The 24,884-nt window shown below is 43.6% G+C and overlaps 1 protein-coding gene across 1 annotated transcript in view; it reads right to left on the bottom strand.

The window, feature by feature from the left end:
• LOC140191163 (uncharacterized) overlaps nucleotides 1-24,884 on the bottom strand; it is a 392,816-nt gene that overhangs the window by 231,932 nt on the left and 136,000 nt on the right. The window contains exon 6 of the mRNA XM_072248300.1: nucleotides 16,785-16,928. Coding sequence (XP_072104401.1) covers nucleotides 16,785-16,928 — 144 coding nt within the window. The remainder of the gene's footprint in view (nucleotides 1-16,784; nucleotides 16,929-24,884) is intronic.

Genomic DNA, 24,884 nt, shown 5'->3' with positions numbered 1-24,884 from the left:
CCAGATGGTGTTAAAAATTGTACTTGGAGCACAGAAAACTTCTGCTTATCTTGTATTTTGCACATTGATGCAATTATGAAGGCGGCAAGCCAGCAAGCCAGCAGTTGTAGTTGATTTTGTGTTTGAGGAGATTTGGTATGTCATTGAACACCCTGGTAAATTTTTGTCGATCTATGCTGGAGACCAGACCATTTAGACAGTCTGGTGTGGAGGCTTCAATGAACAGGGTTCCAAAAGGCTTCGGAGCACGGTAGGATCAGCCAGCACAACTCTCCCTACCATCCAGGACATCTCCTGGTGGTGGGGCCTCAAGAAAATGGCAACCATCAGAGGACCATCACCATTCAGCTTATTGCTATTTCTTCTGATGAGAGAGGTATCAGTGAGCTCTCTTCTCACTACCACCATCAGGGAAGAGGTACAGAAACCTGAAACTCACACTCAACAGTTCAGAAGTAGCTTCTTCTCCACTGCAATCAGGTTTCCGAAGGTTCCATGAAACCATAAACACGACGTTTTTATTCTTTTTTTTCCCCAATAATCATTTATTTTCTTAAATGTATGGTCATTTGATGGGCACTAGCCTCCATAGTAACTGGGACATCTTCAAGGAGCAATGCCTCAAAGCGGAAGCAACCATCATGAAGGACCCTCATTACCCAGGGCATGCCCTCTTCTCTTTGTCATCAGGGAGGGGGTACAGAAGCCTGAAGGCACACACTCAATGATTCAGGAACAGCTTCTTCCCCTCTGCCATCCGATTTTGAATGGACCCTGAACACTTTTTCATTTATGTTTTAAACTATTTATTTAATGTAACAGATATATATATATATATATATATATATATATATATATATATATATATTCACAGTTTTTTTTCTATTATCATGTATTGCATTGTACTGCTGACACAAAGTTAACAAATTTCACAACGTATGCCGGTGATATTAAACCTGATTCCAAACAACAAATTTCACACTGGATGAGACACTGGATAATAATTCTGATTCATGCAGGTAACATTTTCACAAACCTGATAAAAACTCCGAAGAACATTGTGCAATTTCTTGTGAACGTGAAGAAGCACTTTTAGATTATTTACTTCTATACACAACGGTAATACCTTGGTACCTTAGCTGCAGCACCCACACTGAAGACACAAGACAGCAGATGCTGGAAATCTACAGCAACAAACGATCTGCCGGGGAAACTCAGTGGAGGTGGGGGGAAGGATCGGTCAACATTTCAGGTTGAAACTCTGCATCAGGTCTGAGAGTAGAGAGGGGAGGTGGTCAGTATAGAGAGGACCAGAGGACAGAGGCCAGAGGTTACTGGTGAACCAAGGGGACGGGGCATGAAGGTTTATGGGGAGATTGAGCCAGGTTCAGGAGGGAGAGAGGTAGAGTTGGGAGATGAGATTTGTTACTTCATCTGATGGTGAAGAAAGTTATTGATCTGATTTACTTTTGCTGTATTTCACACTAATGATGTTCAGCCTTAATACATCAGATTGCAGTGTATAACACTGGTACTTAAAAGTGTAAGTGTCTTTAGAGAGGGGGCTATAATTTTGACCTTATAGAGTTGCATACAATCATGAAGGACATCCAACAGGTGAATGCACAGTCTTTTTCTCAGGGAAGGGGAAATATAAATTAGATAGCACAGATTTAAGGCAAGAGGTGATAGATTTAAGAGGGACTGGAGTTGGGGAGGGTGAGCCTCCCTTACACGGAGGGTGATGCTGCCATAAGCAATTAAAGGAGGTAAAATGATAGCATTTAAAAGTCACTTGGATAAGTACACTGATAGGAGTTGAGAGAGATGTGGGCAAATGAGACTAGTTCAGTAGGCTCAATGGTCAACATGGATGAGACAGGCTGACAGGTCTGTTTGCATTCTGATTTACTCGACGTCACCATCAGGCGCAGCTTCAAGAGGTGTTGTCTCAGGAAGGGCCCTCACCATCCGGGACAAATCCTCCTCTCATTGGGAGGAGATAGAGGAACGTGAAGACCCATGTTCAGCAGCTTTTCCTCCACTAACTGATTTCGTCCGTAACAGTCCATAAACATTACCCCGTTATTCTTTTTTTGCATCACTTATTAATTCTTTTCTAACAATAATTTCAACGTACTTTTTATATCTTGCACTGTAGTGCTGCCACAAAACGACTAAATGCACAACCTATGTCATTGATAGTAAACCCGATTCTGATGTCCTGACTTTGTCGTACAGTTTTGCAATTTAAAGGATTACGCACGGAATACCAATGTGTGATGTACAATGTCATGTAGCCAAGAGTCTCATTCCCCAGAGATGCCGGATGGCTGAGTATAAATTGTATTTTGTGTTTTCTCTCACATTTAAAAACATTAAACTTGCAGCTCTCCTGAGGCTCGATTCTTCTCAATATCCGGTAAGTAGTGGCAAATATTCTGGTACAATTTCCAGTAGTACTAACAAGGGAAAAGAATCTCACACAATAATCAGACCTCAATGGACACTGCAGGTTTTTGAGTGGCAAATATTCCCAATTTGGGAATAATTTGCCTCACAACACATACAGACCATTGAACAGTTCAGGGAAGTACAGGGGGAATGTCAGAGGCAATGTTTGCTTTACACCGGTAGTGGTGGGTGCATAGAACATGCTGCCAGGGGTGGTGGCAGATACATGAGGCACATTTAAGGACTCTTAGACAGGCAAATGGATTGTAGAAAAATTGAGGGCTATAAAAGCCACAACAGCAGAATTAGGCCATTTGGCCCATTGAGTCTGCTCCGCCATTTCATTATGACTGATCCATTTTCTCTCTCAGCCCCAATCTCCTGCTTTCTACCCATATCTCTTCATGCCCTGATTAATCAAGAATGTATCAACCTTGCATTAAATATCCCCTATGACTTGGCCTCCACCTGCAGCAACAAATTCCACAGATTCACCACTCTCTGGCTAAAGGCAGCGTCCATCCTTAAAGACCATGACACAACCATGGATACTAGAGTATTCAAAATATCTTCAAGGAGTGGTGCCTCAGGAAACATCATCCATTATTGAGGACCCCCACCACCCAGGACATACCCTCTTCTGGACTGTTACCATCAGGAAGGAGGTACAGGAGCCTGAAGGCACACACTCAGTGATTCAGGAACAGCTTCTTCCCCTCTGCCATCCAATTTCTGAATGGATATTGAACTCAAGAGCACGACCTCACTACTTTTTTATTTCTATTTTTAAACTACTTATTTAATTTAATGATTATATACATTGTGTGTGTGTGTCTGTGTGTGTGTGGTGTGTGTGTGTGTGCGTGCCTGCATGCAAGCATGTGTGTAATTCATACTTTTTCCCCCTCTATTATTATGTATTGATTTCTACCGTGCCACAATGTTAACAAGTTTCATGACATATTCTGGTGATATTAAACCTAATTCTGTTTCTGATGCTGATGTAGGAGGGAAGGTTTAGATTGATCTTGAAGTAGGTTAAAATGTTGGTACGATCTCATGGGTCAAAGCGCCTGTAGTGTTTTATGCTCTTCATCATATGTATGGCTATAACAAGCGCACCAATCGTGAGTTGGGGAGCTCCGAGACAGGAGGTGGCGAACAGGTCCGGGAGCGAAGTTTAAAAGGGGAAAGCTTTGTGGGAACTCGGCTATAACCGGTGCACCAGTCGTGAATTGGAGAACAGGGAAGGTCAGGCATAAAAGGAAGACACTGCCTAGCAGAACTGTCATCAAAGCAGCAGTCAGAGCCACAGTGGTAGGGCTTTGGTTCATTTGGGCTTCGGTGAGGTAAGTGGATCTCGTTTTTTACCCCCTTGCGTTTTTTATGGAGGAATAAAGAGCATGTCTGTAGGGTTAGTGCTTTGCTCTGGGTGTCAGATGTGGGAATCCTGGGATTCTTCCAGTCTTCCAGATGGCCACATCTGCACCAGGTGCACCGAGATGCAGCTCCTGAAAGACCATGTTAGGGATCTGGAGCTGCGGCTTGATGACCTACAGTTTATGAGGTGGAGTGAGCAGGAGATAGATAGGAGCTATAAGGAGTTAGTCACCCCGAGCTGGCAGGAGTTAGGTAAGTGTGTGAGTGTCAGGGAAGGGAAGGGAAGAGCCCAAATAGTAGAGAGCACCCCTGGGGCCATCCCCCTCAGTAATTGTTACCTCATTTTGGATACTGTTGGGGGGGGGGGTGACCTGACAGAGGACGACCATGGCAATCGGGTCCCTGGCACTGAGCCTGGTTCCGTGGTGCAGAAGGGAAAGAGAAGATGATGAGGAATGCGGTTGTCATAGGAGATTCCTTAGTGAGGGGAATAGACACGAGGTTCTGCCAGTCTGATAGAGATACCTGCACGGTGTGTTGCCTCCCAGGTGCCAGGGTACGGGATGCCTCGGATCGGGTGCAGAGTATTCTGAAGGGAAAGGGTGAACAGCCAGAAATCTTCGTTCATGTTGGTATCAATGACATAGGTAGAAAAAGGGAGGAGGTCCTGAAGAGAGAATTCAGGGAGTTAGGTAGGAAGATGAAAAGCAGGACCTCCAGGGTAGTAATCTCAGGATTGCTGCCTGTGCCACGTGCCAACAAGTGCAAGAATAGCATAATCAGGCAGGTTAATGTGTGTCTGAGAGACTGATGTCTGGGCAGGGCTTCAGGTTCCTGGATCATTGGGGCCTCTTCTGGGGGAGGTACGACCTGTCCAAAAAGGACGGGTTACACCTGAACCCAAAGGGGTCCAATATCCTAGCAGGTAGGTTTAATAGAGCTGATAGGGAGGGTTTAAACTAATTCGCAGGTGGATGGGAACTGGAGTGACAGGGCTGAGGAAGGGGAAAACAGAAATAAATCAAAAATAGCATGCAGCAGAGATGATAGAAAGGACAGGCAGGAGATGAGGCTTAATCACAGCCAGTGGAATGAGTTACAGGGCAATAGAGGCATGGTGCAGTTAAAACAGAGAACAACAAATACTGGACTGAAAATTTTGTATTTGAATGCACGCAGTATAAGGAATAAAATGGACGATCTTGAAATTCAGCTACAGATTGGCAAGTATGACGTTGTGGCCATCTCTGAAACTTGGCTAAAGGATGGCTGCCATAGGGAGCTGAACGTCCAAGGATATACGGTTCATCGGAAAGATAGGTTAGCAGGCAGAGGGTGTGGTGTGGCACTGGGTATAAGAAATAATATGAAATGATTAGAAGGGGACGACATAGGATCAGAAGGTGCAGAGTCTCTATGGGTTGAGTTAAGAAATGGCAAGGGTAAAAATATACAGGCCTGCAAATAGCAGCCAGGATATGGATTACAAATTACAGCAGCAGATAGAAAAGGCATGTCGGAAGGGCGATGTCATGACAATCGTTGGGGATTTTAACATGAAAGTGGTTGGGAAAACCAAGCCAACACTGAGCCTCAGAGAGAATTTGTACAATATCTAAGGGGTGGCTTTTTAGAACAGCTTGTTGTTGAGCCCACTAGGGGATCGGCTGTGCTGAATTGGGTGTTGTGCAATGATCCGGAGGTGTTAAGAGAGCTTAAGGTTAAGGAGCCCTGAGGGAACGGTGATCACAATATGATTGAGTTCACTTTGAAATTTGAGAAGGAGAAACTAAATTCCAATTTCTCGGTATTTCAGTGGAATAAAGAAAATTACAGAGGCACGAGAGGAAAACTGGCCAAGGCTGACTGGAAAAGGGCACTAGCAGGAAGGACACCAGAGCAAAAATGGCTGGAGTTTCTGCGAAAAATGAGGGACGTGCAAGACAGATATATTCCAAATAAAAAGAAATTTTTGAATGGAAGGAGGACACTACCGTGGCTGAGAAGTGAAGTCAGAGCCAAAGTAAAAGCAAAAGAGAGGGCATACAATGAAGCCAAAGCTAGAGACAAGATAGAAGATCGGAAAGCTTTTAAAAACTAGCAGAAGGAAACTAAGAAGGTCATTAGGTAGGAAAAAAATAATTATGAAAGGAAGCTGACGGCTAATATCAAAGAAGATACTAAAAGTTATTTTGAGTATATAAAGGGTAAAAGAGAGTCGAGGGTAGATATAGGACCAATAGAAAATGGCGCTGGAGATATTGTAATGAGAAACACAGAGATGGCAGAGGAACTGAATGTGTATTTTGCATTGGTATTCACAGTGGAATACATCTGTAGTATTCCAGACATACAACAGTCTCAGGGAAGTGAAGCTTGTGCAGTGAAAATTGCGACTGAGAAGGTGCTCAGGAAGCTTAGTGGTCTGAGGGTGGATAAATCTCCTGGTCCTGATGGAATGCTGGAATAGCTGGCGAGATTGAGGAGGCATTAACAATGATCTTTCAAGAATCGATAGATTCTGGTATTGTACCGGCTGACTGGAAAATTGCAAATGTTACTCCGCTATTTTAAGAAGGGTGGGAGGCAACAGAAAGGTACTATAGACCAGTTAGCCTGACATCAGTAGTTGGGAAGTTGTTGGAATCGATTGTTAAGGATAAGATTACAGTGTACCTGGAGACACATGACAAAAGATTCCTGAAAGGAAAATCTTGGCTGACTAGCTTACTGCAATTTTTTTGAGGAAATTACAAGCAGGGTAGACAAAGGAGATGTAGTAGACATGGTGTACTTGGATTTTCAGTAGGCCTTTGACAAGAGGCCGCACATGAGGCTGTTTAGCAAGATAAGAGCCATGAAATTACAGGGAAGTTAACAGCATGGGTGATCGGCAGAAAACAGAGAGTGGAAATAAAGGGATCCTATGCTGGCTGGCTGCCGGTAACCAGTGGAGTTCCACAGGGGTCGGTGTTGGGCCCCTGCTTTTTACAAGGTATGTCAATGATTTGAACTATGCGATTAATAGATTTGTGGCTAAATTTGCCGATGATACAAAGATAGGTGGAGGAGAGCGTAGTGTTGAGGAAACAGAGAGCCTGCAGAGAGACTTAGATAGTTTAGGGGAATGGGCAAAGAAGTGGCAAATGAAATACAATGTTGGAAAGTGTATGGTCATGCACTTTGGTAGAAGAAATAAACGGGCAGACTATTATTTAGATGGGGAGAGAATTCAGAATTCAAAATGCAGAGATGCAAAGGGACTTGGGAGTCCTTGTGCAGGATACCCTAAAGGTTAACCTAAAGGTTGAATCGGTGGTGAAGGCGGCAAATGCAATGTTGGCATTCATTTCTAGAGGTATAGAACATAAGAGCAGGGATGTGATGTTGAGGCTCTATAAGGGACTCGTGAGACCACACGGAGTATTGTTTGCAGTTTTGGGCTTCTTATTTTAGAGAGGATATACTGACATTGGAGAGGGTTCAGAGAAGATTCACAAGAATGATTCCAGGAACGTCTGGCAGCTCTTGGGCTGTATTCCCTGGAGTTCAAGAGAATGAATGGGGATCTCAAAGAAACATTCCGAATGTTAAAAGGCCTGAATAGATTAGACTACAGGATTGAAGGGCGTCCATTTAGAACAGAGATGCAAAGAAAGTACTTTAGTCAGAGGGTGGTAAATCTGTGGAATTTGTTGCTACGAGCGGCTGTAAAGGCCAAGCCACTGGGTGCATTTAAAGCAGAGAAAGATAGGTTCTTGATTAGCCAGGGCACCAAAGGGTATGGAGAGAAGGCAGGGGAGTGGGGATGACTGGAAGTATCGGATCAACCCATGATTGAATGGCGGAGCAGACTCGATAGGCCGAATGGCCTACTTCTGCTCCTGTATCTTATGGTCTCATGGGTGCCGGAGCCGGCCTTGAAGCAGTAGCTGGTATTCTACTGTACACTATTAAACTTCAATAAACTGATTATCAGAATCTCAACCTTAGTCTGATTATAAGAAAAACTTCTGAAAAACCAATGTAAACCTGACAATTACAATCAAAAAACTGTTGATGACACACAAAACCATTTTGTCCATAACTCAATGCCAGTTCCAACACCAGTGCCATTCCCCCAATTTTCCTGGAATTCCCTTTAGAAGACCCTGATTTATTCAATTCCCCTCATCCCAAGGTCAATTCCAGATTATAATTACAGTCCAAGTAAAATTTATCTTCACAATATTCTCTATTATTTAACCTTTATGTCTTCTGATCCTTGGATAGGATACGTTTCCCAATATTAAACATCCAATTCACATTATTACTATTTATTTAAAAACAACCAATCATTATTTATTACTATTTAGAAACATAAAAACACAGAAAACCTACAGCACAATACAGGCCCTTCAGCCCACAAAGTTGTGCTGAACATGTCCCTACCTTAGAAATTACTAGACTTCCCCATAACCCTCTATTTTTCTAAGCTCCATGTACCTATCCAAAAGTCTCTTAAAAGACCCTATCATATTCGCCTCCACCACCGTTGCCAGCAGCCCATTCCATGCACTCACCACTCTCTGAGTAAAAAACTTACCCCTGACATCTCCTCTGTACCTTCTCCCTAGCACCTTAAACCTGTGTCCTCTTGTGGCAACCATTTCAGCCCTGGGAAAAAGCCTCTGACTATCCACACGATCAGTGCCTCTCATCATCTTATACACCTACACCAGGTCACCTCTCATCTTCCGTCGCTCCAAGGAGAAAAGGCCGAGTTCATTCAACCTGTTTTCATAATGCATGCTCCCCAATTCAAGCAACATCCTTGCAAATCTCCTCTGCACCTTTTCTATGGTTTCCACATCCTTCCTGTAGTGAGGCGACCAGAACTGAGCACAGTACTCCAAGTGGGGTCTGACCAGGGTCCTATATAGCTGCAACATTACCTCTCGGCTCCTGAACTCAATCCCGCGATTAATGAAGGCCAATACACCGTACGCCTTCTTAACCACAGCGTCAACCTGCGCAGCTGCTTTGAGCATCCTGTGGACTCTGACCCCAAGATCCCTCTGATCCTCCACGCTGCCAAGAGTCTTACAATTAATACTATATTCTGCCATCATATTTGACCTGCCAAAATGAATCTCACACTTACTTGGGTTGAACTCCATCTGCCACTTCTCAGCCCAGTTTTGCATCCTATCAATGTCCTGCTGTAACCTCTGACAGCCCTCCACACTACCCAGAACACCTCCAACCTTTGTGTCATCAGCAAACTTACTAACCCATCCCTCCACTTCCTCATCCAGGTCATTTATAAAAATCATGAAGAGTAAGGGTCCCAGAACAGATCCCTGAGGCACACCACTAGTCAAATCTGGTTTAATATAACCGGCATATGCCATGAAATACCTGCTCGTTAATGTTAATAGCTAATCAGCCAATCATCTGGCAGCAACTCAAGGCATAAAAGCATGCAGATATAGTGAAGAGGTTTAGTTGTTGTTCAGACCATACATCAAAATAGGGAAGAAATGTGAATTTGGCCATGGAATGATTGTTGGTGCCAGATGGGGTGGTTTGAGTATCTGAGAAACTGCAGATCTCCTGGGATTCTCACACACAATAATCTCCAGAGTTTACAGAGGAGGGTGCGATAAACAAAAACACAATCCAGTAAGCCACAGTGTGGGCAAAAACTTTGTTAATGAGAGAGATCAGAATGGCCAGACTGGCTCAAACTGACAGGAAGTTGACAGTAACTCAAATAACCACGTGTTACAATGGTAACATACAGTACAGCATACACACACACATAGTTCTCTGAAAATGGAGTCACAGGCAGACAGGGTAGTGAAGAAGATTTTTGCCATGTTGGTCATTAGTCAGGGCACTGAGGTTAAAAGGTGGGAGGTTATGATGAGTCTGTATTGGATGAAGCTGCAGATGGAGTTTTGTGTTCAGTTTTGGTTACCCTGTTATTGGAAAGATGTATTAAAATAGAACGATTACAGAAAAGATTTACAAGACCATTGACAAAGTATGATGGATGAGATTTCGGGAGAGGTTGGACAAACTAGGACTTTAATGCTTGGAGTGCAGGAGGCAGATACATTCAAACTTTTTCCATTGTTGGGGAAATAAGACAAGAGGTGATAGGTTTAATAAAGGAGGGGAAAGGAATCAAGACTAGAAACGAAAGGATTGAGGAAGGAGGGGAAAGGTTTAATAAGAACTTGAGGGCTAACTTTTTTTCCAGCATTACCTTTGTGATTTCAGATTTCAAGCAACTGCATCTTTTCTTTTGTTTTTCCTCTCATGTTTTGGCTGGAGACTAGTTAACAAACTGCCAGTAAGCAAAATATTCTTTTAAATTATCTAAAGGTTTATCAATTCTTGCAGTACAACAGGATTTGTTTAATCAACAGAGAAAATAAATGAGTTCAAGATTTGCCAGAATTAATTTGCAGTTAGATGTCCAGGGCTACCCAGAAAAGCAAGGGTAGGGCAGCAGGCTGGTTAAGTTACTAGACTACAGGGCGGTTAAGTTACTAGACTACAGGGCGGTTAAGTTACTAGACTACAGGGTAGTTAAGTTACTAGGCTACAGGGTAGTTAAGTTACTAGGCTACAGGGTAGTTAAGTTACTAGGCTACAGGGTGGCTAAGTTACTAGACTACAGGGTAGTTAAGTTACTAGACTACAGGGTGGCTAAGTTACTAGGCTACAGGGCGGTTAAGTTACTAGACTACAGGGCGGTTAAGTTACTAGGCTACAGGGTGGCTAAGTTACTAGACTACAGGGTGGCTAAGTTACTAGACTGCAGGGTAGTTAAGTTACTAGACTACAGGGTAGTTAAGTTACTAGGCTACAGGGTGGCTAAGTTACTAGACTACAGGGCGGTTAAGTTACTAGACTACAGGGCGGTTAAGTTACTAGGCTACAGGGTGGTTAAGTTACTAGGCTACAGGGTGGCTAAGTTACTAGACTGCAGGGTGGTTAAGTTTCTAGACTGCAGGGTGGTTAAGTTACTAGGCTACAGGGTGGTTAAGTTACTAGGCTACAGGGTGGCTAAGTTACTAGACTACAGGGTGGTTAAGTTACTAGACTACAGGGTAGTTAAGTTACTAGGCTACAGGGTAGTTAAGTTACTAGGCTACAGGGTGGCTAAGTTACTAGACTACAGGGTAGTTAAGTTACTAGACTACAGGGCGGCTAAGTTACTAGGCTACAGGGCGGCTAAGTTACTAGGCTACAGGGCGGTTAAGTTACTAGACTACAGGGCGGTTAAGTTACTAGACTACAGGGCGGTTAAGTTACTAGACTACAGGGCGGTTAAGTTACTAGGCTACAGGGTGGCTAAGTTACTAGACTGCAGGGTAGTTAAGTTACTAGACTACAGGGTAGTTAAGTTACTAGGCTACAGGGTGGCTAGGTTACTAGACTACAGGGCGGTTAAGTTACTAGACTACAGGGTGGTTAAGTTACTAGACTACAGCGTAGTTAAGTTACTAGGCTACAGGGTGGCTAAGTTACTAGACTGCAGGGTGGTTAAGTTTCTAGACTGCAGGGTGGTTAAGTTACTAGGCTACAGGGTGGTTAAGTAGGCTACAGGGTGGCTAAGTTACTAGACTACAGGGTGGTTAAGTTACTAGGCTGCAGGGTGGCTAAGTTACTAGACTACAGGGTAGTTAAGTTACTAGGCTACAGGGTGGTTAAGTTACTAGGCTGCAGGGTGGTTAAGTTACTAGACTACAGGGTGGCTAAGTTACTAGACTACAGGGCGGTTAAGTTACTAGACTACAGGGTGGTTAAGTTACTAGACTAATAGCCAGACAGGATCATTAAGCTCTGTCATTAGTGAAATCCCATGACAGAAACTGGGACAGTTAAATTCAAATAATTAAACAAATACAGAATTCTAATCAACTTTTAAAATAGCAGGCTAGTCCCAACAATGGAAATCAGTGGATAATTATCCAGTCTCATCTGGTTCACTTTAGGGAGGGAGGTAAGCTGTTTGCCAGTCTGACCTACACATAACTCCAGACTCATCTAAACGCCTCTTCAGTTCACCGGCAATGACGGATGGGCAATAAATGCTGCCCTTCTCAGTGACATCTATATCCTGTGAGTGAACAAATAAAATATTATAAATCTTCTCAACCAAGTGCCAGCACAGTTGGCCAATTGAAATTTTTTCCAAGGTTACAACAGTGACTGTACTTCCCAAAGCAATTCACTGGCTGTTATGCAGTCGGGACATCTGTCAAGTGCTTCAGAAATACAAGTTTCTTATTTTCACTCCAGTGGTTTTGGAGGGACATCAATGACCCATGAAGAAAGGAAGATCTTCCCAGCAAACCAACTATCTGTTTAAGGGTTATCTGTCTCACCAGCCATCCCTTTATCCAAGGCATGAACACATTGAATTGCAAGAGGCTGGTGTTGCTGATTTCCCACTGGAACTTCAACACTATCACTCAACAGCCAGTGACTGTGGTTTGCATAGATATCCCTAGTTCTTTACCACTGCCAGACAAACACCAAACCAAGAACACTCAGGATTGGATGATCCGAATTCTGAGAGCATAATATTTCAATTCCTTGGGGAAATGCTGCGCAGGATGCAAATTCAGGAATTGGAGGTGAATAGGGAATTGGAGGTCCTCGTACAGGTTTCCCTAAAGGTTAACTTGCAGGTTGACTCAATTAAAAAAGGAAGGAAAATGCGATGTTATCATCCATTTCCAGAGGACTAGAACATAGAAGCAAAGATGTAATGCTGAGGCTTTATAAGGCACTGATCAGACCACATTTGGTGAATTGTGAGCAGTTTTGGACCCTGTAAGTAAGGAAGGATATGCTAGTAATGAAGGCAGTCCAGACAAGGTTTACAAGAATAATCTGGGATCTGTGTTCACTGGAATTTAGAAGAATGAAGTGGGGATCTCATTGAAACATAGCAAATATTGAAAGGCCCAGATAGAATGGACATGGAGAGGATTTTTCCAATTATGTGAGAGCACAGGACCAGAGGACACAGCCTCAAAATAGAAAGGCATCCTTTAGAACAGAGAGGAGAAGGAATTTCTTTACCCAAATATTAGTAGATCTGTGGAATTCATCACCATGGACAGCTGTGGAGGGCAAGTCATTTGAGACATTTAAAGTGGAGGTTGATTGCTACTTGATTAGTCAGGGCATCAAAGGTTACAGGAAAAAGGCAGGAGAATGAGGTTGAGAAGGAAAATAAATCTGCCATAATCAAAAGGCAAAGCAGACTTGATTGGCTGAACGGCCTAACTGTGGTCCTATGTCTTACGATCTTACAAAATGCCAGAACCTAGTTCTCATTGTCTAGCTCACCTCCGGCTCACACACAGCCGACTGAACTGTGAATATCTGAGGTTATCACTGACACACAATGTGTTGAGATTAATGCAGGTGTTTGAATTAATTGCAATGGGATCAACATCCCCAAACAAGGAGGAAACTACAGTTTTATAGTTACTTTTCTTTTTTTTTCCATTAGTTTCTAAGACTTTTTATAAATATAATTAAGAATTAAGAAAAATAATTAAAATATAATTGTGTGCTTTTTATAGAAACATGCAAGCTTATTTGAACAGAGGCAAAGACAGATCAGAAAGCCAATAGATTAATCCGGGGGCGATCAGGAGCAGCCAGCTGGGGGGGGGGGGGGGGAGGAGCTGGGGGGGGGGAGGGGTCACTTGTGGCCCGCTTTGCCTCCCGAGTGGACTCTAGTAGGGGAGGTGAGCACAGCCAACACACCCTATCCAGGGCCTGATGGCATGGGGTGTAGTGTGTGGGGTCCGAGATTCTGGTCTAGATCCAGGACAATCCACCTCTTCGTAATTGTTGCAAATTTTTCAATATGGTGTGGGAGAGGGAAGAGATCAAAAATTGGATCCTCAAAAACGGTTAATTTTGTTGCTGCCTGCAGAAGGGCCGCACTCTTTGGTCGCAGTTAGCTGAGTGGCAGCGACCCAGGTTCAATTCTGCTTCTGTCAGTCAGGAGCTTGTGCACGCTCCCCTTAAATGCATGGGTTTCCTCTAGCTGCTACAGATTCTGTCCACATTCAAAAGACACGCGAGTTAGGAGTTCAAATGGGCAGTGATTCTGTTCACGTTCAAAAGACGTGCCAGTTAGGAGGTCAAATAGGCAGTGCAGGCTTACCTGGCCAGATGGGCCCACACCGGGCTGTATGTCTAAATAAATTAAAAAACTAACGGAAAGTGGCTATATTCAATTCGGTGTTTGAGGAGACTTGGCTTGTCACCAAAGACTCCTGGAAGTTTGTACCGTGGAGAGCGTCCTAACTGGTTGCATCACTGGTACGAAGGGGCCATTGCACAGGAACAGAAAATGCTGCAGAAAGTTGTAAACTCAGTCAGCTCCACCATGGGCGATAGCCTCCCCAGCATCCAGGACATCTTCACTTGTCATTTGTACCATCAAGGAGGAGGTACAGGATCCTAAAGACATGCACTCAGCCTTTCGGGAACAGCTTCTTTCCTCTGCCATCAGATCTCTGAACCCATGAACACTACCTTACTTTTTGTTTTGTTCTCCTTTTGCACTACCGCCATCCAAAGGTAGAGCGTTCCTATGAAACGGTTCGTAAGCCGGGATGTCATAAAGCAAAGAAGCAATTATCATTTATTTATATGGGAAAACTTTGTGAGCATTCGCAGACCCAAAAATAACCTACCAAATCATGCCAAATAACTCATAAAACCTAAAACAACCGTAACATATAGTAAAAACAGGAATATGATAAATACACAGCCTATATAAAGTAGAAATACTTTTCCACAATCATTACTGCACTGTTCTCCGTAGCGAAAACTCCACGCAAGCGCCATCGGCAGAAAATCTCACGCAAGCACTGTTGGCAAAAACACGGCGCAAGCACTCTCCAGTAACGTTTAAGCTATGAAGCTGCCAAATCATACCAAATAACACGTAAAAATACACAGCCCATATAAAGTAGAAATAATGTATGTACAGTGTAGTATCACTTACCGGAATCGGGACAGCGCCGAGCACACTGATGATGGTGTGTTAGACTGAGTCGTCGCAGGTTGGCTGGTGCAGTGGCCCCCACCCTCTAGGCCACTGACCGATACCGATCCGCGAAGCATGCAGGGGTACAGCAGTAGCCGGGAGGCACACAGCACATCTTTATGAAGAAAGCCAAAACAAACATGCTAATTAATTAGGTGCCAGCCAGCATGTAATTGTCGGCCCAGATCAGTGCCGATTTCCAATTGCGTCGTCTCTGATCTGGGCCAACAATTATGTGTCAGGCGGCACCTAATTAATTAGCATGTTTATTTCGGCTTTTTTCTTAAAGATGTGCTGTGTGTGTCCTGGCTACTGCTGCATTCTCCACAAATCGGTATCTGTCCGTGGCCTGGGGGGTTGGGGTGGTGGGACACTGGGGTGTCATCTTGTCATCGTCTGTTTCCATTAGGGCAGGCAGGTCATCTTCTCCTTTGACTGCCCGCCTCGACGTCGACGGTCGAGGTTCATCATCTGCTGTGGCTGATGTGGAAGGCTTGCTTGAGTGCTGAGCCTCGTGCATTTTTCTATCACACAGTTCTTTGTAAGCACTCAAACCATCTTGCAAATATCCCCTAAACCTACGTACCCTTTCAAAATTAAAGTTGTACTTTATCATTGCAGTGAAAATCTCACATAGTTGCCTCACGTTCAGTTCCTGGACGACTTCACCTTCGGTCCATTTGCTACTGCATTCAGTTTCAATTGTCATCCTTTTTTCTTCCAATTGCATCAGCTCTTCATCTATCAGTTCTTGGTCATGAGATGCCAAAACCTCTTCAACGTCATGTTCGTCAGCTTCCATAAGCCAAACTCACTTTATCCTTACTTCGTTCACCACGATCGAAACGCTTAATTATGTCTAGTTTTATGCTAAGCGTAACACCCTTACGAGCTCTTTTAGGCTTTTCCGATACCTTAGAACTCATCTTGCAAATGGCTGCTCACAGGCACGTGTTTAAGCAAAATGCCGGCGAGAATGCAGTTCCGAATCCGGGGAGAGTGGCTGCTCGGGACACGCGCTGCCTTTTATTGCGTGCTGATTTTTTATCGCACGCTGATTTTTTTTTCGTAACAGTGAAAACACCTTCTGAAAGCGAAAACAGGGTACTAATGTAGGTCTTTCGTAACAGTGAGGTTTCGTAAAGCGAACGTTCGAAAAGCCGGGGACACCTGTACTTAATTTAATTTTTATATGTATTTCACAGCATAGCCACTGATACGAAACCTGATTCTGAACAATTGGAAAACAAACAAATAGTAGATAGACAGACAGATAGACAGGCAGACATAGACAGAGAGATAGACAGACAGATGTATAGATAGATAGACAAATAGACAACTGTATAACACTACAAGCTATAGATGGTTTACTTACAGGGTACCAAATGGGTTCAATTTTTACAGACCTACATAAGTCAATTTTATCAGAAAATCCATTCAAAATTCACTCAATATAGTAACCATACTTCAACAGTATTGTAATGAATGGAATCAAAGGACATGAGGATGATAAGAATGAACAATTAGTAACAGTGGAGATAACAGTGCTGTACATATCAGAATCAGATTTATTATCACCGGCATGTGACATGAAATTTGTTAACTTAGCAGCAGCAGTTCAACACACATAATCTAGGAGATAGAGAGATAGAGAGATAGAAAGAGAATAAATAAATAAAATAAAACAATAAATAAACAAGTATGTGCATACATCTGACATTTGAATTTAATAATATTAGAGGAATTTGTTCATCTTGTGTCAGCCAGGTCTGGTCAGGTTTTCATATCACAAAACCATTATTGAGTGATACTTGAAGGTTAAAACAGCTTTGCACCTTAATTCTAAGGATAACATTACAGTAGAGGTTACCTCATGATCCGTGACATTTTCCTCCACGCCAGCAGCAGCTAGAGAGGCATTGTAGATGGCCGAGTCCAAATCCGTGTAATATTCCGGACCAAGAAGATAATCGTAGACATTGTCCACTTCTTCCACTGAAGGAGGCTCAGTATCCTGAGACAGGTGTGGAATAGCGTAGGTATTAGGCAAATCCTGATCCACGTAGCTTATCCTGGCTGCAACTTCAGGAGCAGAGAGGTGACCTCTGCTAACACATGTCTATACATCTGATCAACACTTGATGTGAAGAGCAAGAGGATAAGACGTGAGAGAATAGGACCAATCAAGTGTGACAGTGGAAAAGTGTGTATGGAACCGGAGGAGATAGCAGAGGTACTTAATGAATACTTTGCTTCAGTACTCACTATGGAAAAGGACATTGGTGTTTGTAGGGATGACTTGCACCAGACTGACAAGGTTGAGCATATAAATATTAAGAAAGAGAATGTGCTGGAGCTTTTGGACAGCATCAAGTTGGATAAGTCACCGGGACCGAACAAGATATACCCCAGGCTACTGCGGGAGGTGAGGGAGGAGATTGCTGAGCCTCTAGCAATAATCTTTGCATCATCAATGGGGACGGGAGAGGTTCCGGAGAATTGGAGGGTTGCAGATGCTGTTCCTTTATTCAAGAAAGGGAGTAGACAAAGCCCAGGAAATTATAGACCAGTGTGTCTTACTTCAGTGGTTGTTAAGTTGATGGAGAAGATCCTGAGAGGCAGGATTTATGAACATTTAGAGAGGCATAATATGATTAGGAATAATCAGCATGGCTTTGTCAAAGGCAGGTCGTGCCTTATGAGCCTAACTGAATTTTTGAGTATGTGACTAAACACATTGATGAAGGTAGAGCAGTAGATGTGGTGTATATGGATTCTAGCAAGGCATTTGATAAGGTACCCTATGCAAGGCTTATTGAGGAAGTAAGGAGGTATAAGATGCAAGGGGACCTTGTTTTGTGAATCCAGAATTGGCTTGCCCAAAGAGTGGTTGTAGATGGGTCATATTCTGCATGGAGGTCGGTAACCAGTGGTGTGCCTCAGGGATCTGTTCTGGGACCCCTTCTCTTTATGATTTTTATAAATGACCTGGATGAGGAAGTGGAGGGATGGGTTAGTAAATTTGCTGATGACACAAAGGTTGGGGGTGTTGTGGCTAGTGTGGAGGGCTGTCAAAGGTTACCGCAGGTCATCGATATGATACAAAACTGGGCTGAGAAGTGGCAGATGGAGTTCAACCCAGATAAGTGTGAGGTGGTTCATTTTGGTAGGTCAAATATGATGGCAGAATATAGTATTAATGGTAAGACCCTTGGTAGTGTGGAGGATCAGAGGGATCTTGGGGTCCAAGTCCATAGGACATTCAAAACTACTACGCAGGTTGGCTGTGTGATTAAGAAGGCATATGGTGCATTGGCCTTATCAACAGTGGGACTGACTTCAAGAGCCGAGAGGTAACGTTACAGCTGTAAAGGGCCCTGGTCAGACCCCACTTGGAGTACTGTGCTCAGTTCTGGTTGCCTCACTACAGGAAAGATGTGGAAACTATAGAAAAGGTGCAGAGGAGATTACAAGGATATTACCTGGATTGGGAAGCATGCCTTACAAGAACAGGTTGAGTGAACTTGACCTTTTTTCCTTGGAGCGACGGAGGATGAGAGGTGACCTGATAGAGGTGTATAAGATGATGGGAGGCATTGATTGTGTGGATAGTCAGAAGCTTTTTCCCAGGGCTGAAATGGCTAACACAAGAGGGCACAATTTTAAGATGCTTGGAATTAGGTACAGAGGGGATGTCAAGGGTAAGTTTTTGTTTTACGCAGAGAGTGGTGAGTGCATGGAATGGGCTGCTGGCAACTGTGGTGGAGGCGAATACAATAAGGTCTTTTAAGAGGTTCCTGGACAGGTACATGAAGCTTAGAAAAATACAGGGCTATGGGTAATCCTAGGTAATTTCTAAAGTAAGAACATGTTCGGCACTGTATTGAGGGCTGAAGGGCCTGTATTGTGCTGTTAGGTTTTTCTATGTTTCTAACACTAGTGAATTAAGTTTCATTAGGCTCCACAGTCAGCCAGGAGCTCAGGGTGAGGAGGTTGAAACTTGAAATACATTTCTTTTAGTCACCTCCAAAATCATGTTAGTTTCCTTTACCATCCTCCCAGGTGGTAAGAACTGACATCTTTTAGTCACCTTCTAAATCATGCCTAAATCGTTCACCACCTTCCATGCAGTAAGAACCCAAGTTTTTTCAGATAGGGGACCTCAATCATTGTGTATTTATTTTGCTTTTCTGATGCAGGAAATTTCAAATCCTTCGATGCCCTGCCTTTTTTGTTTTCAGTTCAACTGATGCACTGTAAATCCTCCCCAACACCCCTAACTCTCTTTCTATCTCACCCCAACTAAGAGATCTGGCCAAACAACTTTATAACCGTCCCCTCCCTCTTCCTTCCTTGTCAATGTAAACTTCTTGAATTCAGTTTGTAGAGAACAATGAGATTGGAAAATGATGCCTCCAGTTGTTGGTTTAAAGTCTCTATCACCTCAGTGCAGTACATTTCATCATCTGCCACAGCGTTGTGAAGGGAAGGGAGTGGGAGAGAGAGGTGGAGAGGTGGACAGTGTTTTGAACTATCAGCAACCCAATGACCAGTCTACCACGAGCTTCAATGTCACGGAGAGGTCTTCCACTTTTGTTTTCACCTGTAAATTCCTCCAAATGAAATAAATAATGAGATAGCAATTAAACAAATCTAAGATGGTGATGAAGTGATGGTGATTTAACATTAAATAATGCGTGAGGTTAAAGACTAGCACATGAACTGTAAAAAGCTGGATTATTGCTTTTGGTTACAGCTGTGAAGCGCACATTCCAATGATCAGCAATGTCTCAGTAATGTATTAATCCATTTGCAACAGATAAGCTCTTCAAACCCCATTCAAATTGCATTAGAACCGCCATATGAGCGTGGGGGGAGGGGGCACAAGGAGCAGGGGCAGGGAGGGAAGGAGAGTGGTACGGAGGACTGGAGTTGATGCAATCATACCGGGACCAAAACTTGCTAAATTCTCTCATTTTCCCAGCTTCTGAATAAAATTTACTTACACCTCCCAGGGAAGGGTCATTTTCTGACTCTGCTGTTGACCAGAACCCTCCCACCCTCCATCACCTTAAAGCAGCTAATCATCTAATAATCATTTCATTAAATCAATTGAATGGGACAGGGCAAGTTTAGGGGCAAATGAGTCAAATGTGGGCACATGGGACTGACTCAGATGGACAATTTGGTGGCATGGATGAGTTAGGCTGAATGGCCTGTTTTCATGTTGTATGACATGATAAAGCCATCACTCTAAACATCTTCTCCCAAGGGAGCTTTCCTTTGGCAATCTGGAGTTCTTTCCCCAAACGGCTTATAGATTTAAACATATCGAGACAGAGAGCTTTAAATTTTGAGGTAAATATTTAGAGAGATTGAAAGCATATAAGAATTACGATCGTTGATAGCGTAACTGATTCCAGAAATTTGTTTTTGGGAAGTGAAGGTTCCCTCCCTTTTACAGCTTTATTTAGTTACTCTGATATCTTCCTGAAAAAGTGGTGACAAGGGAGTTACTCTTTACAGTGAAAGAGATGGGCATGTTGCCAGAGTAAGGATCTGAGTGATCAGTTTATACCTTGCAATTACTATAATGATACAAGTCATTAAGACCAGCAGCTGAATACTAAGACAGCAATCCCATCAGTCCAATTATCTGCTGCATTCCTGCACCCCTCCAATACATCTTCCTTCACAAGCACCATCCCACAGCCCATCTGGGAAGTCTCTGACCTGATGATATGATCATCCATTTCTCCAACTTCTGGTACTTACTCACCCCTTTCTGCTTCTCTCTTTTTTCCATTCCCCATTCCAGTTACCCTCTCAAACCTTCTCTTCTCCTTAGCTGACCATCACCTCCCTCTGGCACTTCTTCACCTTCTCTACCTTCTCTTTCTTACATGGTCCACTGTCCATCTCCTATTAGATTCCTTCTTTACCTATCACCACCCAGCTTCTGATTTCATTCCCCCTTCAGCCACCCACCATTTACCCCCTCACCAGATGCCACCTATCATTTACCAGCTTGTACACCTACCACTCCCTCCCATCTTATTTAGATTGGCTTTTGGCCCCTTCCTTTCCAGTCACATGAAGGCAGTCCAATCATCAAGGACCCCCCCCCCCCCACCCACCCACACTACTATCAGGAAGAAAGTACAGGAGCCTCGGGACTCATACCTGCAGGTTCAGGAATCATCATGACACCTCAACCATCAGGCTCTTGAACCAAAGGGGATAACTTCACTTGGAATGTTCTCACACCTATGGACTCACTTTCAAGGACTTTTCATCTCCTATTCCCAATATTTATTTATCATTAGCATTTCTTTATTTCCTCTTTCTTTTTGTGTTTGCTGTTTGCACACTTGTCTGTTCTGTTGGGTGAGGTCTTTTGTTGATTTTATTATGGTTATTGGAGTTATTGAGTATGCCCTCAAGAAAATGAATCTCAGGATTGTACCTGGTAATGTAATAACGCTCAAAGTAAATTTATTATCAAAGTGCATATATGATTCATCCATGGTTTCTGATTGTGGAAGACTCTGAATGATTTTGTGGGGACACACTCGTCTACAACTACTTTTTATAAAGTCCATGACAACTGTGGTGTGTTCACTTAGATTCACAAGCGAGACCTTGAGCACGGCCCAGTGCACTGACTCGAAGCAATGTACACAGTGCACGGAATCGCGCCGTGGCTCACTGGCGCGACCTTGCCAACAAACTTCTTGTAAATGTTCCTTGATAATTAATTTACTTTGAACTTTGATGTTTGAACTGAGGAGTTGTCTCAGCATGAAAGATTGACCATTTATTCCTCTCTATGAGATGCTGAGTTCCTCCAGCAATTAGTTTTGTGTGTGTTACTCTTCCACTCACCTTTGATACTTTCTGTCATTAGCCTACGCAGTAAAAGACGAAACCCCCTTACACAATCTCAATACAACATTTGATCATTTGGTCTGCAAACACCATCTCCTAAGTCAGAAGTTGGCAGCCAATAAGTAACTTGATTTCAAATCAGAGTTATTCTTTATTTACTGACAGAATGCTTTTGGCAATGCCGGTATCTATTCCACACCCTTAACTACATACCTCTCCTCCTTCCTCCACTGAATTAGACCATAAGACAGATGGTCAGAATTAGGCCATTTGGCCCATGGAGGCTACTCCATCATCCATGATTGCTTTATTATCCCACTTAACCCCAATCTCCTGCCTTTTCCCCCGTAACCTTTGATGCTTTTACTAATCAAGAACCTATCAACCTCTCCTTTAAATATATCCAATGACTTGGTCTCCACAGCCATCTCTGGCAATGAATTCCACAGATTCACTACCCTCTGGCTAAAGAAATTCCTCCTAATCTCAGCTCTAATTGGATATCCCTCTATTCTGAGGCTGTGCTCTCTGATCCTTGATGCCCCCCACTATAGTAAACATCCTTTCCACATCGGTTCCTAGTGGAGGAACATTGGAGTCACTCAATTCCCCTCTGAAATGAGTGAATCGACTGCCCGTTACCGGAGGGCAGTGATGTCTCAACCAGACTGACATGGTCGTTGAGTCACAGATTATAAAGACCAGGCAGGGACAGACAGCTTCCCTCCCCAAATGACTTTGGTAAACCTGACAGAACTTTACTTGCCCCAGTCCAGTGATGTGATCTGTTATGAACCATCTGGGTGACACAGTAGTGTTGCAGTTTTCCTGGCACTCTTATACCACTAGTGATCCAAGTTCATTCCTGCCAACTGTATGTTGGTACGTGCACTCTCCCCGTGACTGTGTGTTCTGCCGCTGTCTGTTGTTGGTACGTGTGCTCTCCCCGTGACTGTGTGTTCCTGCCGCTGTCTGTATGTTGTTGGTACGTGTGTTCTCTCCGTGACTGTGTGTTCCTGCCGTTGTCTGTTGTTGGTACGTGTGCTCTCCCCGTGACTGTGTGCTCCTGACACTGTCTGTATGTCGTTGGTACGTGTGCTCTCCCCGTGACTGTGTGCTCCTGACACTGTCTGTATGTCGTTGGTACGTGTGCTCTCCCCGTGACTGTGTGTTCCTGCCGCTGTCTGTATGTTGTTGGTACGTGTGCTCTCCCGTGACTGTGTGTTCCTGCCGCTGTCTGGTCTGTTGTTGGTACGTGTACTCTACCCGTGACTGTGTGTTCCTGCCGCTGTCTGTATGTTGTTGGTACGTGTGTTCTCTCCGTGACTGTGTGTTCCTGCCGCTGTCTGTATGTTGTTGGTACGTGTGTTCTCTCCGTGACTGTGTGTTCCTGCCGCTGTCTGTATGTTGTTGGTACGTGTGGGTTTCCTCCAGTGTTCTGTTTTCCTCACACATTAATAGACACACCGTATGGGTAAGCTGTGGACAAGCTACGTTGGTGCCAGAAGATGAGCAGCACCTGCAGTCTGTCCCCGGCCCAGCCTTGGACTGTTCAGGTCATTGATGTAAACGATGCATTTCCCCGGACGTTTCAATGTGCGTATAACAAATAAAGCTAATGTAATTTTTACCTGGATTGGCACCCCTCCCCACTGTTTCCTACGGTAGGATTCCAACCTATATCTCCAGATTCTTACCCAACCTTTGGGATCAAAGTAAGCATTCCCCCTCTAATAAATTCACCACTGCACTGACAATCTCTTCATCTTCCTTTCCCTCCTGACTAACTGGTGTCTCAAAAGTAAACTTGGAAATGGGGGTCCAGAGAGAGTGGCAGGAATGTAATGTGAACAGGGCTTTGCAGAGCTTAGCATGCCTGTGTTAAGTCAGCAGAATCACATGTCAGTCATCGAAGCTCCTCTACATTGCCCTAAGGAGGTGCTTGATGGGTTTACATTATCTACCTGTTCCCTAACCCAAATGTTTCTATCTTTTGCCGGGCAGCCCGATCTTTCTTCTTCCTTTTGCGATTTTTTCTTGATTTCTTTCTGCCCTTGCCCTTCTTTTTAGAGCGTTTGCGATCCCTCTTCTTTTTTTTGTGGCGGGGTCGAGAGGTCGTTGTCTGTAAAAAGCAGCGAGAGAGAGAATCTGAAGCCAAGGAGACGCACAGGGATTGCACAGAGATGGCTGTCTGGGAGCTTGTAATGCAAGGATTTAATGCTGAGGCTTTATAAGGCATTGGTCAGATCATATCTGAAGCATTGTGAGCAATTCTGGGCCCCTTGTCTAAGAAAGGATATGCTGGCATTGGAGGGGATCCAGAAGAGGTTCATGTGAATGATCACAGGAATGAAAGGGTTAACTTAAAAAACCCATTTAATAGCTCTGGGTCTGTACTTACTTAAGTTTAGAAAAATGTCGGGATAAATCTCATTGAAATGTACCAAACATTGAAAAGTCTGTTGAAGGAACTCAGCAGGTCAGGCAGCATCTATGGAAATGAATGAACAGGCAACGTTTCAAAACAACACCCTTCTCCAGGACTTGAAAGGTCGAGATAGAGTGGGCATGGAGAGGATGTTTCCTAAACTGGGACAGACTTGGACTAGAGAGCACAGCCTCAGAATACGAGGATGTTTCTAAACTGGGACAGACTTGGACTAGAGAGCACAGCCTCAGAATACGAGGATGTCCTTTTAGAACAGAGATGAGGAAGGAATTTTTATTTTTAACCAGAGGCTGGTCAATCTATTGAATTCAGTACCACAGATGATTGTAGAGACCAAAATTCGATATATTTAAAGCGGGGGGGGGGGGCAGTGATAATATCTGGTCAGTAAGGGTATCAAATGTTATGGGAAGAGGTCAGGAGAATGGGGTTGAGAGAAAAAATGAGCCAAATGACCTAATTCTCCTTTGACTTATGGTGTGTTCATAGGGATTGGTAGTGGGTGAATTCTCCCCCTGTCTAGCGGTGTGATTATAGGGATTGGTAATGGGTGAATTCTCCCCGTGTCTAGTGGTGTGTTTATAGGGATTATTTTTTGTATTTTTTTTCTCACGGTAACACATCGAAGCTGCA

Source organism: Mobula birostris, chromosome 32 (assembly GCF_030028105.1).
Source record: "Mobula birostris isolate sMobBir1 chromosome 32, sMobBir1.hap1, whole genome shotgun sequence".
NCBI classification, from domain to species: domain Eukaryota; kingdom Metazoa; phylum Chordata; class Chondrichthyes; order Myliobatiformes; family Myliobatidae; genus Mobula; species Mobula birostris.
The sequence above is the reverse complement of the archived record's forward strand: the minus strand, read 5'-3'. Positions and strand labels throughout refer to the sequence as shown.